The sequence below is a fragment of the Drosophila takahashii genome, chromosome 2R (genome assembly GCF_030179915.1).
Source record: "Drosophila takahashii strain IR98-3 E-12201 chromosome 2R, DtakHiC1v2, whole genome shotgun sequence".
NCBI lineage: Eukaryota > Metazoa > Arthropoda > Insecta > Diptera > Drosophilidae > Drosophila > Drosophila takahashii.
This window is the reverse complement of record NC_091679.1, coordinates 26,838,102-26,855,221: the sequence shown is the minus strand read 5'-3', so window position 1 is coordinate 26,855,221 and position 17,120 is coordinate 26,838,102. Positions and strand designations below refer to the sequence as shown.

The window sequence follows — 17,120 nt, the reverse complement described above, 5'->3', positions numbered from 1 at the left end:
TCCGCTGGATGCAACTGTGGCAATATGGCAAATTCCAACTGCACTTAACAAGCCGCAGCCGAAGGAAATGACAAACAGCAGTGCGCAGCGGAGACAAGACGCTGACAGGGCTAAAGGGACTGGGAGATGGGGATGGGCGATCCCATCCGATCCGATCCGGATTCCGGAGTGGGCATTGAGTCGAGTCGGGGGCAGAGGGTCGCCGTCGCCTCATGTTGTCCATGTTCATCGCCAAGTCCCCTCCATCCTCACAGCCATTTGGTGTGCATGCAAAGTGTTGAATAATTTGTTGCGAAATATTTCTAGATACACAATGTCGCCGATTTAAGTGCACCTTAAAAATTTGTCAGTTAAATTTTCTAAAAAACCCTTCTTTTAGTCAATAAAAAATTATTGAAATATTTAACATTTATAATAGATCTTATAAATATATCTTATGATTTCGTTTTAAGTCAAGAATAAATTTGTTTTAGGTCACCAGGGAAAAAAGGGCTTTATTCAATTAAAATAGTTATATTTTTAAAGAGTGACCATGAATTGTTCCATCTATCCAAACCTAGAAATCGTTTGGATTTGAAGTTTTAGAGATTACATTTGAGAACAGACTAAAATTAACTTTCTTTATAATGTTAACTTTCTTCTAGATCTGTAGCTAAATATCCAAATATATTGCAGATGGCACAATTTGTAAGATTGATTTCACTTATAAAATCCGTCTGTTAAAAATGTATTTTTTTTAACAAGACTTTTCATAGTGGCTTACTCACAGCGTTATTTTTTCCATTCCTTCTGCGTTCTTTTGTCGGGTGCCCCGTGGCTAGGCTGGATTCCTGCCGAAGAGCTCTGCCTCCAAGGCAAGCTTGTTAGTGTGCAACATGCTGTTGCAACGCCGGCGACTGCGGCAGCAACAGCGGCAGCGACTGCAACTGTTGCGTTGCTGCGTAATTAAGTGGGCGACAGTCTGGTAAATGCAAATTTCTTGGCCTTGTCGCACTGCTCGCCGCAGGACATGGCCAAATGCAGATGCTGGCGACCGATATGGCCGATAAGCCATGAAGCCGTGTTGCGATGCCGCTGTTAGCGGGCTTCTGTTGCTGTTGCCGTTCCTTGTAGACGGCGATAAGCGCTCGCCTATGATCTATGATCCTGACCTTGGCTGGCAGCTCAGAATGCGCATACGCAATGTTGCACATTCTTAATTAAAATGTCAAAATTGGTTTAATGGCGTTAATGAACGAACAGTGCGCTGTTCGTTAGTCGGGCGAACAGGTCGCTCGAGGTTTGACAATATTGTTTGCTGCCCCTCGACTTCCCCGCGAAATACTTTGGATTCCTTCGGTACGATGCTCGTGGCCTGCAGATCGCTTGGCGGCTTTTGATCTGCCGGGCGATCTGGGCTTTGATTTATCGCCAAGTGCACTGCGTTTTGCGAACAAAAGCAGCCGCCGCCAGCGCCGGAAAATGGAAAGTTTTTCCCATTGCCTTGACAGTTTGCGTAGCGACTGTTGATTTATAGAAATCAAAGCGCGGTCTGTTATTGGCCATTGTTGAGTTCGTTATCGTGGCCGAAAAACTTTGAGCTGAGCTATGCCAAAAAATTGGTAAGACAACACATCGCTGGTTTGTTTGATCAATGACCCTGGCTATTGTACAACAGAGAGATAGCTAAAAAATTAATAATTTTAATCCGCAGGGCAAAAAAGATTTGAGTTTTAAGGATCGGAATGCATTAAAGTATTATCTTATTTGCTTAATCTTTAACCATCATATAAAAATCTGATATTTATTAAATTACTTTTTAATTCAATCTAGTCATTGGCAACCATTTAAGGTTTTATAATTATGTTAATAACTCATCTTCGTGCATGAAGCTTTTATTTGTTTTAAATGTTAACTCAACTGTGAAGAACCAATGCTAAAGTCCATCCAATTCATCGCATTCGCTCTTAGTCAAAGCAGGCGCCTGCAGAGCAACACTTTAAGAAATTGTTCAATAATAAAATATTTATTTATCAAAAAAATGCAAAAGTATAAATTATCTCCTTTAAAATATCTAAGAATATCATCCAGTTTTGACATAAAATGTAATTCCTTTAATATTAGATCCAAAACGATTTTCCCTGTGCATCCAGCCCGAAGCTCGACTCTTGGGGGATCCCTTGTCTGCAAAGTTGTGTGATTTATTTGGGCGGCTCGGGTGTTTTTTGCTCTTTGTGCGCTGCGCTTTTTATTATGGCACAATTTTTATTGTTTTTATTGGTGCGCACTCGAGTGGATTTCGCGGCACAAAGTGGAGCGCCGGAGTGGAGCTGCAGGAGTTGCAGGCCCATGACGCAGCACCCGCACCACTTTCCTGAGCCTGTAAACACACTGCACTGGCAATGTGGATATGGATATGCATATCCAGGCGAGCTCAAACGAATATGTGCATTTATTATTTTACTTGGCTTGCTCGCATTTTGCAGCAACGATCTGTAGACACAATAAATTACCAATTATATTTTCATTTCATATTTCTGTCATTGATTTCGCTTCCAGACTGTTGGTCCATGCCTCAATGAAATCGGAGGAATATGTGAGCCCCGCCCTGCAGCTCGGGCGAAAATTCATATCCAATATAAGGGACAGTTTGTTTTATCAATCAACAGACAGAATTGTATAACTTTTTAAATTATTTCGGAAAATACACAGACAGATTTACAAAAAAAGGAACAGTCCACAGCCCCTCAGAACATACAGCCAATTATGTTGATGCCCTTCAGTTCTTCTTTTTCTCAAATGCAACGAATACAACATCGTCTGATAAAGGCCATACAAACATAAACCTGAAAATAATCAAGTCCGTTAGAGTTTATGGGCCATTTTTTTTCCATTTCGAATAGCTCACATGGACCAATTATTAAACCAACAATGTTATACACTTTTCCTATGTCACCAAGGAAATCCCAGCTTCTGCACAGCCTGATAATCAGTACAGTCATGACTGTCACAAGCACTGCGAGCATTATTGCTATCCAGATCCATACGAGAAAGCGATTCTCCTAAAAATAAAGACAATTATTGGTATTAATTGTAAGACAGCAGCGGAGTCTTTACACCATTATAGCACCAATCAGAAGACATATTGCAGCTAAAAGTCCAAAGCAGGCTGCCCCCAAATAAATTTTGTTGTACAAGCCAAAATGGTCGCCTGCACATAAATAAAAACAGTTAAAGATTGTTACTGAATTTTGAGCTATTAATATATAAGGTTTATTTACGGGTAGACATATATGCTATAACTATGACACAAACTATTATTGCTGCGATGGCCAAAATACCGCATGTCATTCGAGAAGACTGATCCTGGCGACAAAATTTGCACATTGTACTTCTCTATCACTTATTTTTATAATATATACATTTTGACATTTTTGACACCAAATTTAACAGAAAATTCAAGAATGCGATGATTTCTAAACTTCAACTTAAACTTACAAAAAATATTAATAAAATATTTAAAATTAAATAATTATAATTTTAAATACAACTCAAATGGGATATTTCTGATTTTAATTTACAAATTTCTAAAACTTTCCTAACAAAAATACTTTGAAATAATTTGAGTTTATTCTTGTTTGGGATTGTCTCAAACCCAAACTTAATTGAAATTTAGCAGCCGGAAAAGTGCAATCTTCACCGTAAAGCTAGACCATCCCCCGAGCTCAGTTATCTGAAAGAAAAGCGCGAAAATCCCTTTGTTAGACTGTTTTTATTTTCGTCTGCTGCCGGGACCGTCTATATTTATTTCCTTTGCCGCTCTATAAAGCCGCCCAGCTGGCTTTGTGGAAAGCCTGCCGCCACATTAAGCCCCCGCCCAGCGAATGGGGGATTGGAAATCAAAAGTCGCCTTTAAAGTGTCTAGGAAATTGTGCATGCATTAAATAAATGAAACTCCCTTCATCCCGAAGGGCGGACAGAGTGACCAAGGGTCGGACCAGGGATAACCTCGGGTCCATGTGCAAATTAAAATGGGAATAACAGTCGACGGCGGGCGTTTGCTAGGGAGAGGTCAACGGTCGGGGGTTTGAGTGTAAAAAATTAAAACACACTTGACTTTGGGGAGGTAAGCAACGTGTAACAAAGGAGAATAAGTATGAGAAGTAGGAATCATTCAAAGCATGAATTAAAAATATTTGAAATATTTTCCAAAAATTCAAGAACATTGAAGATTTTAGTTTTCTTTATGTTATCCCTTGAACCATTGCAATGCAGTTGTTAAATTAAAGCTAGCTATAGATTTCGAAAAGAATATAGAAGTGTAAGGAAATTATTTAACCTGCTTTTGACCCCTCCTTAAGTTTTTTTTAATTGCCCTCGCCAATTATAAAGTTAGGCAGAAAATCCAAACTAGCCGAAAAACTAGGGAAAAGCCAAAGGCACGTCAATGAGGAGAGCACGTAATTCAATCTGGGCAGCTCAGTTTTTCCGGGCTCTTTGTCGAGCTTTGTGTGGGCTTACCTTGGGGGAGTGGGTGGGCAGGTGGACTAATTATATTCTCCAATTTTCATGGTTCCCTAGAATTTCTCAGCTCTGAGCTCCCCTTTTTTTTGCTTTGCATATTTTACCATAATTTGCTGTTCTTGTTTGTCTGCCAGTTGTCCTGGCGAACAAATTGCGAATTGAAAACTTCGAAAACTAACGGCAATTACAGAATTTTCCGAAAACCGAAACCAAAGACGAGTGCGAGCCCGAAGAAGCAAAGCCGGGCCCCAAAAGTTGGACTATTTGGCTGACTGTGCGTGTAATTATAATTTTCTTTAAGTCGGTTTGCGCAAACTTTTCTTTATGTCAAAGTTTCGCCTTGCGACCGCAAATAATTTTGTGGAAAAGTTGCCGCCTCTCCCCTTTTCACTGAATTTTCCCGATTTTTCCATGTTGTTGGTAATTATGCTCTTTGTGCGACGCTAGCAAACTTTTGGGTACATCGTCTGAGTGTATTAGTTGTAATGTGCTTCGGTTAGCCCAAGGAAGCGAGCAAGTTGCCAAACTTACGACAACAATAACAAGGAAAAACAAGCGTGGGAGGAGGAAAAGAACCCGTCTCCTTGCCGCTTGTATTTTGAAAACTTACCTTTCGGTTCGACCAGATCCTTTGGCTAGACAATGTGTCTTATTAGCGAGGCTTGCCAGCGGCAAACTTTCCAATGATTTTCATTCATTAGAAGTTCGGCTTCAAATTCTCAGCTAATCACGTTGGTGATGAATGGAAGAGCAACTTTATCAACTGCTTATTGTCATATTTGTTGGCCTGGGCATTCTGAAAATGTTTTACACAAACCCCAGTCGAAAATCATTTATCAGCCGAATGAGTTCAGGTACCATTTGTCTCATAATAAAAGTACACAGTAAACAGAACCCATAAGGAAGGAAATACTATTAAAATTAGTTAATTGCTTATAGAAATGAAATCACTTCTTACCTATTAAAAATGTCAGATGCAAAATGCCAATGATTTTCCACAATATTTTTAGCGAGCTCCAGTCTGTTAGTAGTGATCTTATCCTTAACACAAATTCGAATGTACAGCTAATTGGTATGAAAAAAATTGCCAGGAGCGCTAAATGTATATGTTCCTAAAAAAAGTTAAACGCTTACTAAATTAATCACAGAATTATTGCAGTTTATTACCACATCGGACATCATTTTTATGGTATACGCAAATCCAATAACCAAAACAACCGGAGTGACGAATAAAATATCGAGTGTGCTGACGTTAAATACTGAATAATACTTATTATAAATAATAAATTATGAAATTTTAGAGGAGCCACAATCATATACCATGTCTCAGGAGTCCTATTGAAATGGTCACGCAAACCACACCCACTAAAATCCACAAAATATGCAATTTATCTTTACTGCACATTTTAGGAAAAAATAAGGTTTGACATTGAATTCTAAAGTAACTCCTCTTATAAATGCCTAAATTCCACTTCTAATAACTCTCTTAAATGTATCCATCAAAGATTTTCACCTAATGAATTCCATCCATACTTCTGGCAAACAAATGAAAACTAATTTTAGTTGTCTGGCACTTAACACCAACTCACGACTTGTCCATTTCGCCTAATGACCAGATATATGGCCATACTGAGACCGATGCCGGCGGCTGTGATTTGGCTAACTGCGTCTGCATGATTCTCCCTTTGTGGCGTATGGAATGGCATTTTATTGGATTACTCAATCAAATATGTGCTGGGGGAACTCAGGTTGCGAAATAGGTAAATTGGTCGAGATTTCGACAATCAACCTGCAGCTAGGGGTAATCCGCTCAAGCATTTCTCTGTCCTGAAATGCAGATTTAACAGCGAACGTTAATTTTAAATTAATCTTTGTACACAACAAGAAATTGTATGTTATGACATTATAATGACATTGTGAAAAGTTGTTTTGCGTTCTGAAGAAAACTAAGGAGTATTTTTAATTTTTTTTTGTGGTTTTTAATTCATTTTTTAGTAAGGATCCAGTCTGGGTCTAAAAGTTTTACGTGATAATCAAAACCAAAGATAAGATTTTGGTTGTGTATATTTGATATTAAGACCCCTCGAACGGCAACATTCCACTGGTGCATTGCTAATTCGAATGCAAGCCCTCGAACATCCTTGAGAGTTATGCAAAGCAGGAGCTGCCGAATGCAAAATGTGTTTTCACTTTTGTTCGTTTATCAAACGGGTGTCGGGCTGACTGGCTGACTGGTTGGTTGGTTGGCTGGTTGGTTGGCTGGCTGGTTTGTCGATTTTGCTGGCAAGGCGCCATGGTCCGACTCCAACTGCAATATGACCAACGGCAACAAATAGCTGACAGTAACAGCGGCAACGGCGCTGGATACAGCTGAAAAGTGGAAAAGGACCCGGGGCAAATTCACGACTCGCATATTGAAAACAAAAACTGCAGTCTGAGTGGAGTGAAGACAGGCACACGTGATGGGGGATATTGTGTGATTGTGTTTACGGTGTGGCCGCATAGCTACATGGATGCCTGGATGTTGGGGGCCTCGATGTGGAGCGGGTGCAGCTGCCCCAACTCACAGTCGCAGCCCCTTCACCGCTGCTGTTGGTCCCTTGAAGTGAAGCCAAGTGAAAATGAAAACAAAGTTTAACAAACCGTGGCTAACGAGCTACATTATTAAAACTTCAAAAATGCATAAATTTTGCCGGAGACGAATGGAGCGGACTGGCGGCATTATAATAATATAATGCATATCCTGGGCAGGCATTTGAAAGTTATTGACACCTTCTCCCCTTGTCTCTCCCTCTATCATTCACTCTACAGGCGGGAAACTCGTGACGTGATCGGTCTGTGGCTCCTCCGCAAGAAGGTGTTGCAACACAGACCAGGTTCCCCAAAGCTGCACGATCTTGGCAACGGGCATTGGCACCCAATCCCAGTTCCAGCCCAACTGGATCTGAGGATCGAGTTCGAGACTCGGCTGCCAAGTGATTCTGCGCATATTAGTTGGCCATTAGGCGCACACCATTGTCAGCTGTGAACGGCAGTCAAAAGGCGCATTAAAATTCAGACGGTGTTAAATATTACAAGCGCCCCCTTGCGAAAAAGGGGAAAAGGTTTCGCGCTGATTTGCAGCTGCCACTCAAGTGCTTTCAGAGCGGGTGGAGCCGAAGACGTGGACGCGGACGAGGATCAGCGGATCGCGGAGCTTGTGAAATGTTGTGGCGACGTGATATGTTAATCTCGGGGGCCAAAACGTGGAGCGCTTCGGATGCGGATGTTTGGCAGACAGAAAGCCACTTGTTGGGTCAACATGGCTCAAACTGAAGAAGTGTTCACCAATGAGTCATCTTCGCATATTCATTTGAAACACTACAAATGTTTTTTCAGATTTTATATCTTCATGATTTTTGTTTTTATTGAAATCATTCAAGAATATTTTGAAAACGTTTAAAGTTAAAAAGATTTATGTTTATTCCCCATAATATTGATCAAAACTAAACTATTAGATTTTAAATGCTCTTTAATGGCTTGCAGTTTGAAATCGAACCATCTTCATTCATTTTTTATTACTGTTTGGTTAGTTGGAGATGAACAGCAATGACCACCATGAATTATATCTTACAACAGAAGGAATAGTGCTAGTTCTTCATGTTTATGAAAGTATCTTTGGCATTTTGGACCACTAAAACAGTGATCTTGGCATCTGGTGTAATGAGCACCTCGTGGTATTTGGTACGGACTCTCAAGAAGGTCAACGTTTGTGCTGGCTCCAATTTGGATAGGAATGCCTGACACTTTTCCCGCAAGTTGTCATATAGACAGGCGTACTGTAGGCTCTCCTGACGATCCATCGACGTTTTTACCGGAACACCCGAGTGATTCATGATCAAAATGTCCTCCACGCCCGGCTTCTCTTTTAAGAGACGAAAGGCTTCCTCCACATAACTTTTAGTGCGTTTTGGCTGCCGGTTTTTGGGATGATTTGATGTTAAAGCAAATAAATAAATTCAACTTACATCCACCTCTGCTACTTCCATTTTTAATATACTTTTTCGAGAGTTGACTTATGTATTTGATTTATTTTCTAAATAACTATTTCCTTGGCTGCTTAGATTCTTTTTTCTAATTATTTTTAAAAGTATATTTTGCAATGCAATGTTTGGCATTTCCCTGGAATTTTTTATTCGATATAATTGCAATAAACTGGCACTAAAATATTTTAACTCCGTTATTTGCAGCCATGAGGACAAACAGTAATAAATTGCGCGCGTATCATCCCTGTGACGTCATAATCACGGGCATTAGATGATTTAGCCCGATGTCGAGCAGGGCCAAATTAAGCGGGAGTTATTTGCCAAAGGTGGCTCTAACTCTGCGGCCGGTTGTAATCGGCTCCTAACTCAGCTGCCAAGCATCGTGGACGGCCCACTTTCGAGTTTAGAGTTTCGAGGTGCGCTCCCAGAGCATAAAGTGCAATTATAGCGGTGCAGCGAGGAGCAGGGCCATGAAATACCAACACCCGACAGCTGTAAACAACAATTTGCCGGGCGGCCATAACCGCATCGCGCATCTCGCATCGGGGACCAAATGCCAATAACTCGCCGTTCGAGCGAGAGCGCATATAAAAAAGTTATTTAAAAGCCCAGTCAGCCAAACTCGGCTGGAGTCCAAGAGCCACAGTTAAAGCTTCGTCCTCGGCCAATCCAATCCAACAATGGCAAATGATGATGAGACGTCCAGTCGTTTCAGGTTAAACGCTAAGCGTTTCGGCAGACGCGCAAAACCTTAGACTTGACTTGGCTGAAGTCAAGAGGATGGAAACTTGAATGAAAATACCCCGAACCGGAGAAGCGAACGTAATGAGCAAATTTATGGTCAATTGATAATTTAGAGGCACTCGGACTCATCAATAATGGTCCATTGCGATGCGGCTCTGGATCGACGAAGATGAGGCATTGTTATTGGGAGCAATGTGGCGCAAATTGTGCTAAATGTTTCGGCAGGCCCTGCGCAATTGCCGGGCCCAAAAGCACACACACGCACATAAAGTATATTAATGTGGGGCAGGGACATTATAAGGAACCCTCGGCCATATTTTATATGATTCGACTTTTGACTGTCAACCGGAGAACTGGGTCAGAGGTTCGGCTCGGAGCTGGAAATCCGTGGGCCCGCTTTTGTTGTCTAGGCCTCCTTGGCTCGCAATTTAAGTCGCTAATTGAACGCTTTGTCTGACACATCGAATAAATCACGCAATTTTCAGCTTGCACCTTGCAGTCAGCCGAGGTCTGAGCCCGAACTGAGCTTCCACCAACTGCACGTCGCCATGTTTATGCCAATAATATGCCATAAAGTATAGAAAGGAGCCGGCACAATGGAGCACAGAGCTTGGTGCACATGGGGTCCAAAAGCGGCTGGCTGCCGAGGAGCGGCTTCCTCTGATAAACTTTATGACATCGAAGGGAAGTGGAAGTGCAGCCACTTTGTCAGCGGCCATCCTGGTGCCCCGAAACACTGGTCCTCCGAGCCGGATCTCCATCCCTATCCCTTTGTCCGTGCCCAAGGAACGGCGCTAAAGTTTAAGCATTGCCCGAACTTTACGCACAACTTGCACACATAATTTACGTCCCATCCCCCCGCGCTCCCCTGCGTAATTATTGGCAAGAGGAGTCCAAGAGCCATGTTATATGTGAGTGCATTAGAGGCGACCACAAATTGTTTGGTTTGCTTTGGTTTAGCGCAAATTGTAGTCATAACTTCTTCCCGGGCTGCCGTCAGTCGGACAATCGGGCTTATGATGGCTAAAATTCACCTCGTTTGGCTGACGGAATTTGGGAAAGGTTAACTGGTCTCGAACTCCTCTCTATTACGACGTCATTTACTCGGGCTCGAGTAATGGGGCTCGTTTAAGAAGTTGCACCAACATAACATAGGTAGCATTAGCTTTTGAGGAGGTACCTTAATACGTTATTATTATTCTGAACTTTTAAAGGAATCTATTTAGGCAATAAGATAAAGATAGTAATTTTAATCGATATTTTTTATAGTTACTTAAAGGTAATTTTTCTTGAATTCCTGTTTATTTATTTGCAGGCCAACCAAGTACGCGCCTGTGAATATTCAATTGCACTTTGGTTTCTCTTGGCCAAAAGTATTACCACCTGAGCATTACCACTGTAAGTAGATTGGCCCATCAGGAAGACCCCTTCGGTGGACGGAACCGTTTGTGCCGGCAACTGCCGCAAATCCCACATCAATCAAATTGTCCGTTGCCCCGAACAACAGCTACATATCAACAACTAATGTATCAACAAAAGCTTTGTGTGTGTGTTGCGGGGCACTAAGGGTAAATTAAACCCGACTTAAGTAACCGCTAAGTACGATGGCGCAGATGCAAATTATATTGCCCATTAATCGGCGAAGTCAATCGAAGTCCAAGTCGGCTTTTCTTACCTTGGGTTTGAAAATTTCTTCGAAAGGTGTCTAAAAGTATGCAGTAAAAAATTTAATGCATTATGTGTGTTCTCTATAAAACCTCTCTGTAGTAAAAACCCTATTATATTGGAATGTCAGATCCTCGGGTTCCTACACAATGGTCCCCACTTTGCTTGCCCTGCAATTGGCTTGCATGCAGAATATAATACGGTGCCACGCCTCCGCAGCACTCACACATGCTTAAAGGGACACCTGAGTCCTTGGCCAGGACTACAAGTCGCAGGAGAAGAGGGAGCAGGACTCTGCCTGGGCTTGGACAAACTTCCGAGCCACCAGGATGTGTCCTTCGTTTTCTGCATTGATTTTGAATTTCCAAGGAAGTAGCGCGGAAACTTGTTAGTCCGCCATCCGCCCAACCTCCAACCCTTCCAGCGCCACATAATTTGCTTTGCATGCAGTTTGCAAAAAGGAGGGGAGACACGAGCCTGGCCCAGGCTATTACGCTGGCAAATTGCAATGTAATTAGTTTTTACATTTCTATATAGTCGGCGAACGTATAATTGTGGAAAATGGCATTTCTAGTTAATTAATGGCCTCCTGCTTCCCACCCACTGCCACTGCCAATAGCCCAGGAGTCCCGTAGCTGGGCGAAAACTTTCTGCACATTTGTTGCCGCTTCTCGGCGTGTGCAGTCAACAAAAAAAAAAAAAAACAAAAGTGCAGCTGCCACGCCCCCGCCCGCCCACTGTCAACCTTTGGCAACTTTGCTTGAATTGCTTGAAAAATTTAATTAAAATGCTGGCATTTTCATGCCCTCCACTCGTAAAAATATTCGTTCAATGAACACACTCACTCGGGAATCAGGATAAAATCCTGGCAGGATGAAGGGAATCCCTGCTGCCCCCGAAATGCACAAACAGCCACAAGCTGTTGATTCAATTACCAGGATGTTTGATTAAAATTGCATATTCCATAGAGTTCCTTTTTCCATATGCAGGGTATAGCTTTTGTGCTGCCAATTGAATTCGTTCGACTATCAATGCAAACCAAAGTGACTTAGTATTAAATGTCAAATCATTAGCAATCTTAAACTGCATAAAAACGCAAGTGATAAGTACTATTATCATATGTACAAACCATCGTATCTTGTTATCTTTACTTTCCCTGTCGCTTTCTTAGACTCATTTATTCACATTTTAAATTATTGATCAAAAGATATTGAGATGTGCTGCAATGTGAGCCGCCAGTACTGCTGCGTCTTTATCGGAGTGGTGGCGATTGTTGCGGGACTAGCGGATTCAGGATATAAGTACTACCAACTAGGTAATTACAATAGTGAAGAAACATAGCTACGAACAATGAAATTATACTTGTAGCCACACTTGGTGTAGAGAAGTTGACCTTGACAATGGTGGTAACCTGGAACCTCATCATCATGGCAGCAGTACTTCTGATTGTAGGCGCATTAAAGGCAAGTTATCTTGAAATATATTTCAAAATTTGCTTACCCTTACCTATTTTATTCTAGAAAATCCGATTTCTCTTGCTGATCTGGATAGTAGTTTCACTGATTGGCGGCGTTGTTCTGGTCATTGTAAAAATAGTGGTTTATGCTTGCTATTTTTCCAATAATCCTGATTTAGCCTATCACATTTTTGGCGCCAGTTCCATAATATTGTTCATATGTTAGTCAACTTGGTACTGAATTTTCAGTAGCATTTTAATGACAACAATATCTTTTCCTTTTTCAGTATTGATATTTTTGTTTGTGTACTTCCCTTACGCCTATAGGCGTGACCTGGAAGAAGAGCAATACGAATAAATTTTGGTAGATCAGAAATAACATTTTTCGAAACCAATGGTGAATATATTTAAACAGATCCTAGAAATTATTTCTTCTAACTAACTGCATCTCGTTACCTTTCCATTCCCCGTCATCTAATTATACTCATGTATTCAAATGGAAAATTATTAATTCCAATGTATTAAAATGTGCTGCAATGCAAACCACCGGTACTGTTCCATCTTTATGGGAGTGGTGGCAATTTTTGTAGGATGTTTGGAAATAGGATTCCAGTGCAGCGATCTAGGTAAAATGTTAATTATTTAACACTGTATAAGTGCTCTTGATTATAATTCTAGCTGCTGTGAATTGGAGTACCGAGGATTATTGGAATCGCTGGAAGATAGCGGCAGTTGTGTACTGGATTATCTTAATGATATCCGCAGGTCTTCTCATTTTGGGCGCAATAATAGTAAGTAATCGTGAAAAACACAAATTGTTACATTTATTTTTCTTTTGTTTTAGAAAAACCGCGTTTTGTTGCTGATCTGGATATTAGCTTCATTGCTTTGCGGAGTGGCTCTAATTATGTTGAAAATAGTATTGTTTGCATGCCATTTCTTTAGGGACAAAGATGTAGAGCAACTACTTCTTTTTGGCAGCCTAACGATATTTTATATTTGTTAGTCATATTAAGACAGTATTTTTAGTAGCCCTTTAATGATGTCTTTTATTTTGCAGTCCTTATATTTTTGTTCGTGTACTTCCCTTATGCATATAGGCGTGAACTCCAAGAAGAGCAATACGAATAAATTTTATTAAAGTTTTTTTAAAGCAGTGTTTTTAGGTAAAAACTTCATATATTTGATTTACAATAAAATGGCAAATAATGTTATGTATAAAAAACTACTCTGATCCCTTCTGCTATTTAAAAGGTTTTATTGTAAGGGAGTTGGTGGGGAAAATATGTAATTGCGACTTAAATTAAACTGAGCTAACGGTAAGGGCTCCGTAAATAAAAAGCTAAGTCCTTTTGGCTCAATGATCAACAATTTTTTCAAAGGAGTAGGCGCGGAAAAGTTGTAATTACTTTTCAATCTAAACTGGGCCAGCGGTATTGGCTCCATAAAGAGAAAGCAGCGTTCCTTTGTTTTATTGTTCGACCAGTTTTTGGAATGGATCTGTGGCCGATTCTGTGGCTCCTCCTTTTCCTCGATGGGCTCCAAACGAAAACATTTTGATGTTTCTGGACTAATCTTGTTCTTGTGCTGAACTTTTACTTTCGAGTGCTTGGACACCGCAAGAAGGCGACGCTTTAATATTCTCGCGGCTTTGGTCTCCAAATGAGACTGATTATCCACTTGCCTAAGAACTTGACCACTCTTAACATGTCCAGAAGTATCCACAGAGCTTCCTTTAAATTTAAACACGTCACCGTGCCAATTGTCGGTAAAGTCGAGGTGGCTCAAACTACGATTGTTTGCTGAACTGCCGCCAAAGCAAGTGGGTCCATGGTAAAATGGCGAGCTTAATGCTGTTGTCGTATTCAAGAAATTGAAGGGCCGCGGCTTAGCCCTTGAGGAAGCATGGTGGGTTGGATCAGTGGGAGTTTTACTGCTAGCTCCATCGACATTTCCCTTCTTCAATCTTCTTTCAACCTTGTCCATTCTGAAATACCACGATAATGAAAACAATTTTTTTGAGTCAATTTGTAAATGAGATAAAATTTATTTTGTTTTTGTCAAATGTCTTGAAACATCCAAATCAAAAAGCAACTAGCGTAACCAACTCCAAAATAACCTTGATCGACACCAAGCAGAACGCTTTCTTCAGAATTCTAAAATAGTAAATGGTCGGCAAATTCTTAGTTTTTTAAAGGTAAAATCTAATATTTTGGAATACTATAGAAACAGAAATTAATTATTTTTTAATGGAAAGCAAAGTGGCTTGACTTGAATTTCAAAGAAGTCTGATTATAAAAAATACACTTTTTGAGTATACCAAATTGTTTTAATAGCAATCAAACACGGCCGTAGTGTTCAGTGGACTCGAAGTATTACGATCAACTGTATAAAGCTTATTCGTATTTTTAAATGTTTTCATAAAATAACTTTTTTGTTGGTTGGTATGTTAGTCAACTTTAAATATTCTTTTGAGTACTCCTACTATACTATACTATACCAAGAATAATTTTTACTTTTCAGTGTTGGTCTTTGTTTGGGCATTCTACCCCTATGCTTACATGCGTTAACTGAAAGAACAACAATAGTAAAGTAATATTTTTTATTATAATAATTTAAAGTAGATATCTTTAAATATATAAAAAATGTTACAGAATTTGCAATTTAAAAAGTATCTATATAAGTTCTTGATTACTATCAACAGACGACCCATTTTACCTAAATTCAACATTTATTACTCTGCGATATTTTGACTCTGTTGCACGATTCCAATTTTTTATTAAACAAATAGCAAGCAGTGACCAGAGGATCCGAATTTGCATAAAATAACAAAAGCAATAACAATGGGCGACAACAAATCAAAAGCGAATGGTAAACCGACCGCAAATAGAAAGTGAAAATCAAACACAAAACGCTACCGTTTATTCCTGTGCTTTCGTATCTCGACATTTTCTGTCCGCTTTTCCAGGTCTTTTGTGTTTATTTGTCGGGCGTCTAATTTAAATAAACATTTATTTGTACAGAGCTTTAATACGTTTGGCAAATGACTTCCTGAATTGTGTGCGCCAAGTAGCAGGGTACCAGCCCAACTGCTGCTGTTCGAATTGCATAATCGGTGAGACAAATGCAGTAGGTTATGAAATCCTTCGCTCACAGGCTGCAAATCCAGCTAAAAAAAAACACGAGCTACAGCTCAGCGGAGACGCCACCGACCTGGCAACAACCTGTCGCATTTTTAAAGCGATTAACGGCACGATTTCAGTCGCTGCCTGCCAGCAGCAGCAACATCACAGCAGCAGCAACTGCAGCACAACAGTGGCAACACGGTGGCAAGGCTTCAGCATAAAAATTGAAATTGAAATGCTTTTGGCAGTGCCAACACTCTTGGGCCTGAAGTTGGGCAAACGAGACTCACTTGGGTCGAGTATTCCGAACTGGACCATCTTTATCTCCAGGGTTATCGATAAATAATAATACTCAACCTTAAAAAATTTTATAATTATTCTATTTTATTTATATCGATGTAACATATTTTTCTTAAAACAAACTGAGATATTTTAATTATTTAAATTACCCAAATTATCAAAAAAATATTAAAAATTTAACTTTTTAAATAAAATTCTTAGATAATATGATTTCTTATTATAATACATTTCTACGACTAATTTAAAAAAATTTAAAGTGTGTAGCATAGTTTAGTTTATTTTTTTTTTTAGCATTTCCTGTATTTTTTACGGGTTAATTCGTGCCCATAGTGCTGCAACAAAAACATTTGTAAATACTTAAAAAGTATTTCCAGCAATGGAACAAATACAAAATAGGCAACGCGGCCGCTGCAATTGGAAAATTGTGAAAAATAAAATAATATATTGTGCACAACACTTGCATGCTGGGGCCTAAGCCATTGTTGTTGCGGCGCTGCAGGTTCCCCCTACAAGCCATACAGCTCCACAATGAATGACCTATAAATAAAGTTGGCAGCCAAACAACTGGGCCCAGAAATGGCAAACAGCGCGAATTGTGCAATAGAAAAAATAATGTGAATATAACAACCGAAAGAGCCAGATTTTCAATTGGTTTTCCATCCCTTTTGCTTTTCCAGCGTCCTCCCGATTTTCCGACTGACTCTTGACCTTAGCAGTTTTTCGAATGGTTCCATTTTGTAAGCTGCTCTGGAGTGGGCAAATAGCGACTACAGGAATAGCAAGTAAATAAATATGGGTGATAGTTTTAAGTGCCCTAAAATGATGGCTTCTTTTTTAAGCATAGTTGGGGCTAAGCTTTGATTTTACTCTAATAACTTTGGAACCAACAGCCTCTTGAGTTCCTCCGACGCAGTATAGAATTTCTACATCCCTATGTAGCCCTGGGCTCTCAGTTCGGCTAAATGGCAAAAGCTTTTATCAGCTCCGATTACACACTTTAAGCAACAAAATTGTCACTTTAAATGCAGCGGAAGAACATGGAGCGCCCTCAAGTGGATGGACACCTGAGCGGACGAGTGCTGTGGTTGCCCCACCGCAACATTGTTGCCAGAAAACCACCGTAACCGAAGCCAAGCAGAAGGTAACCCACCCAGGACATTCGGGACATCCAGGACATCCAGGACATCCAGCGAGCGTAAGCTAACTCAACTTAAATAAATTTAATTTAATTACCAGTAAAAACCGCATGAGTAACTTCAGCCCGAGATGAGAGAGCAGAGAAGAGCAGACTGTCGTTATCCG

At 40.3% G+C, this 17,120-nt stretch overlaps 4 protein-coding genes and 2 long non-coding RNA genes across 9 annotated transcripts; 1 reads left to right on the top strand and 5 right to left on the bottom strand.

The window, feature by feature from the left end:
• Positions 1-2,628: 2,628 nt before the first annotated feature.
• On the bottom strand, positions 2,629-3,437 carry LOC108056483 (uncharacterized). Its single transcript, XM_017140292.3, has 4 exons — positions 3,261-3,437; positions 3,099-3,190; positions 2,888-3,041; positions 2,629-2,825 (listed from the first exon to the last, which is right to left on the bottom strand). The coding sequence occupies exons 1-4, from the start codon at positions 3,364-3,366 to the stop codon at positions 2,698-2,700; spliced, it is 480 nt and encodes a 159-aa protein (XP_016995781.2). The 5' UTR covers positions 3,367-3,437; the 3' UTR covers positions 2,629-2,697.
• A 2,013-nt stretch (positions 3,438-5,450) lies between these two features.
• LOC108056484 (uncharacterized) lies at positions 5,451-5,943 on the bottom strand. The gene is made up of 3 exons (XM_017140294.3): positions 5,824-5,943; positions 5,671-5,762; positions 5,451-5,615 (listed from the first exon to the last, which is right to left on the bottom strand). The coding sequence occupies exons 1-3, from the start codon at positions 5,906-5,908 to the stop codon at positions 5,451-5,453; spliced, it is 342 nt and encodes a 113-aa protein (XP_016995783.2). The 5' UTR covers positions 5,909-5,943.
• A 2,053-nt stretch (positions 5,944-7,996) lies between these two features.
• On the bottom strand, positions 7,997-8,633 carry LOC108056496 (dynein light chain roadblock-type 1). Its single transcript, XM_017140305.3, has 2 exons — positions 8,511-8,633; positions 7,997-8,456 (listed from the first exon to the last, which is right to left on the bottom strand). The coding sequence occupies exons 1-2, from the start codon at positions 8,529-8,531 to the stop codon at positions 8,133-8,135; spliced, it is 345 nt and encodes a 114-aa protein (XP_016995794.1). The 5' UTR covers positions 8,532-8,633; the 3' UTR covers positions 7,997-8,132.
• Positions 8,634-12,057: 3,424 nt separating this feature from the next.
• Positions 12,058-12,585, bottom strand: LOC138912611 (uncharacterized). The gene is made up of 2 exons (XR_011418171.1): positions 12,444-12,585; positions 12,058-12,379 (listed from the first exon to the last, which is right to left on the bottom strand). It is a non-coding gene; the product is annotated as an uncharacterized lncRNA (long non-coding RNA).
• Positions 12,112-13,546, top strand: LOC108056485 (uncharacterized). 3 transcript variants are annotated; one of them, XM_070213754.1, is made up of 6 exons: positions 12,112-12,252; positions 12,306-12,400; positions 12,458-12,614; positions 12,681-12,790; positions 12,984-13,019; positions 13,072-13,184. In XM_070213754.1, the coding sequence occupies exons 1-4, from the start codon at positions 12,153-12,155 to the stop codon at positions 12,749-12,751; spliced, it is 423 nt and encodes a 140-aa protein (XP_070069855.1). In that variant the 5' UTR covers positions 12,112-12,152; the 3' UTR covers positions 12,752-12,790; positions 12,984-13,019; positions 13,072-13,184. The 3 variants fall into 3 exon arrangements, with proteins under 3 accessions (XP_070069855.1, XP_016995784.2, XP_016995785.2); XM_017140295.3 differs by having other exon boundaries at positions 12,966-13,019; XM_017140296.3 differs by lacking the exons at positions 12,112-12,252; positions 12,306-12,400; positions 12,458-12,614; positions 12,681-12,790 and adding exons at positions 13,238-13,394; positions 13,454-13,546 and having other exon boundaries at positions 12,855-13,019.
• Positions 13,454-14,665, bottom strand: LOC138912612 (uncharacterized). 2 transcript variants are annotated; one of them, XR_011418172.1, is made up of 2 exons: positions 14,513-14,665; positions 13,454-14,380 (listed from the first exon to the last, which is right to left on the bottom strand). It is a non-coding gene; the product is annotated as an uncharacterized lncRNA (long non-coding RNA). The 2 variants fall into 2 exon arrangements; XR_011418173.1 differs by having other exon boundaries at positions 13,454-14,370.
• Positions 14,666-17,120: the final 2,455 nt, after the last annotated feature.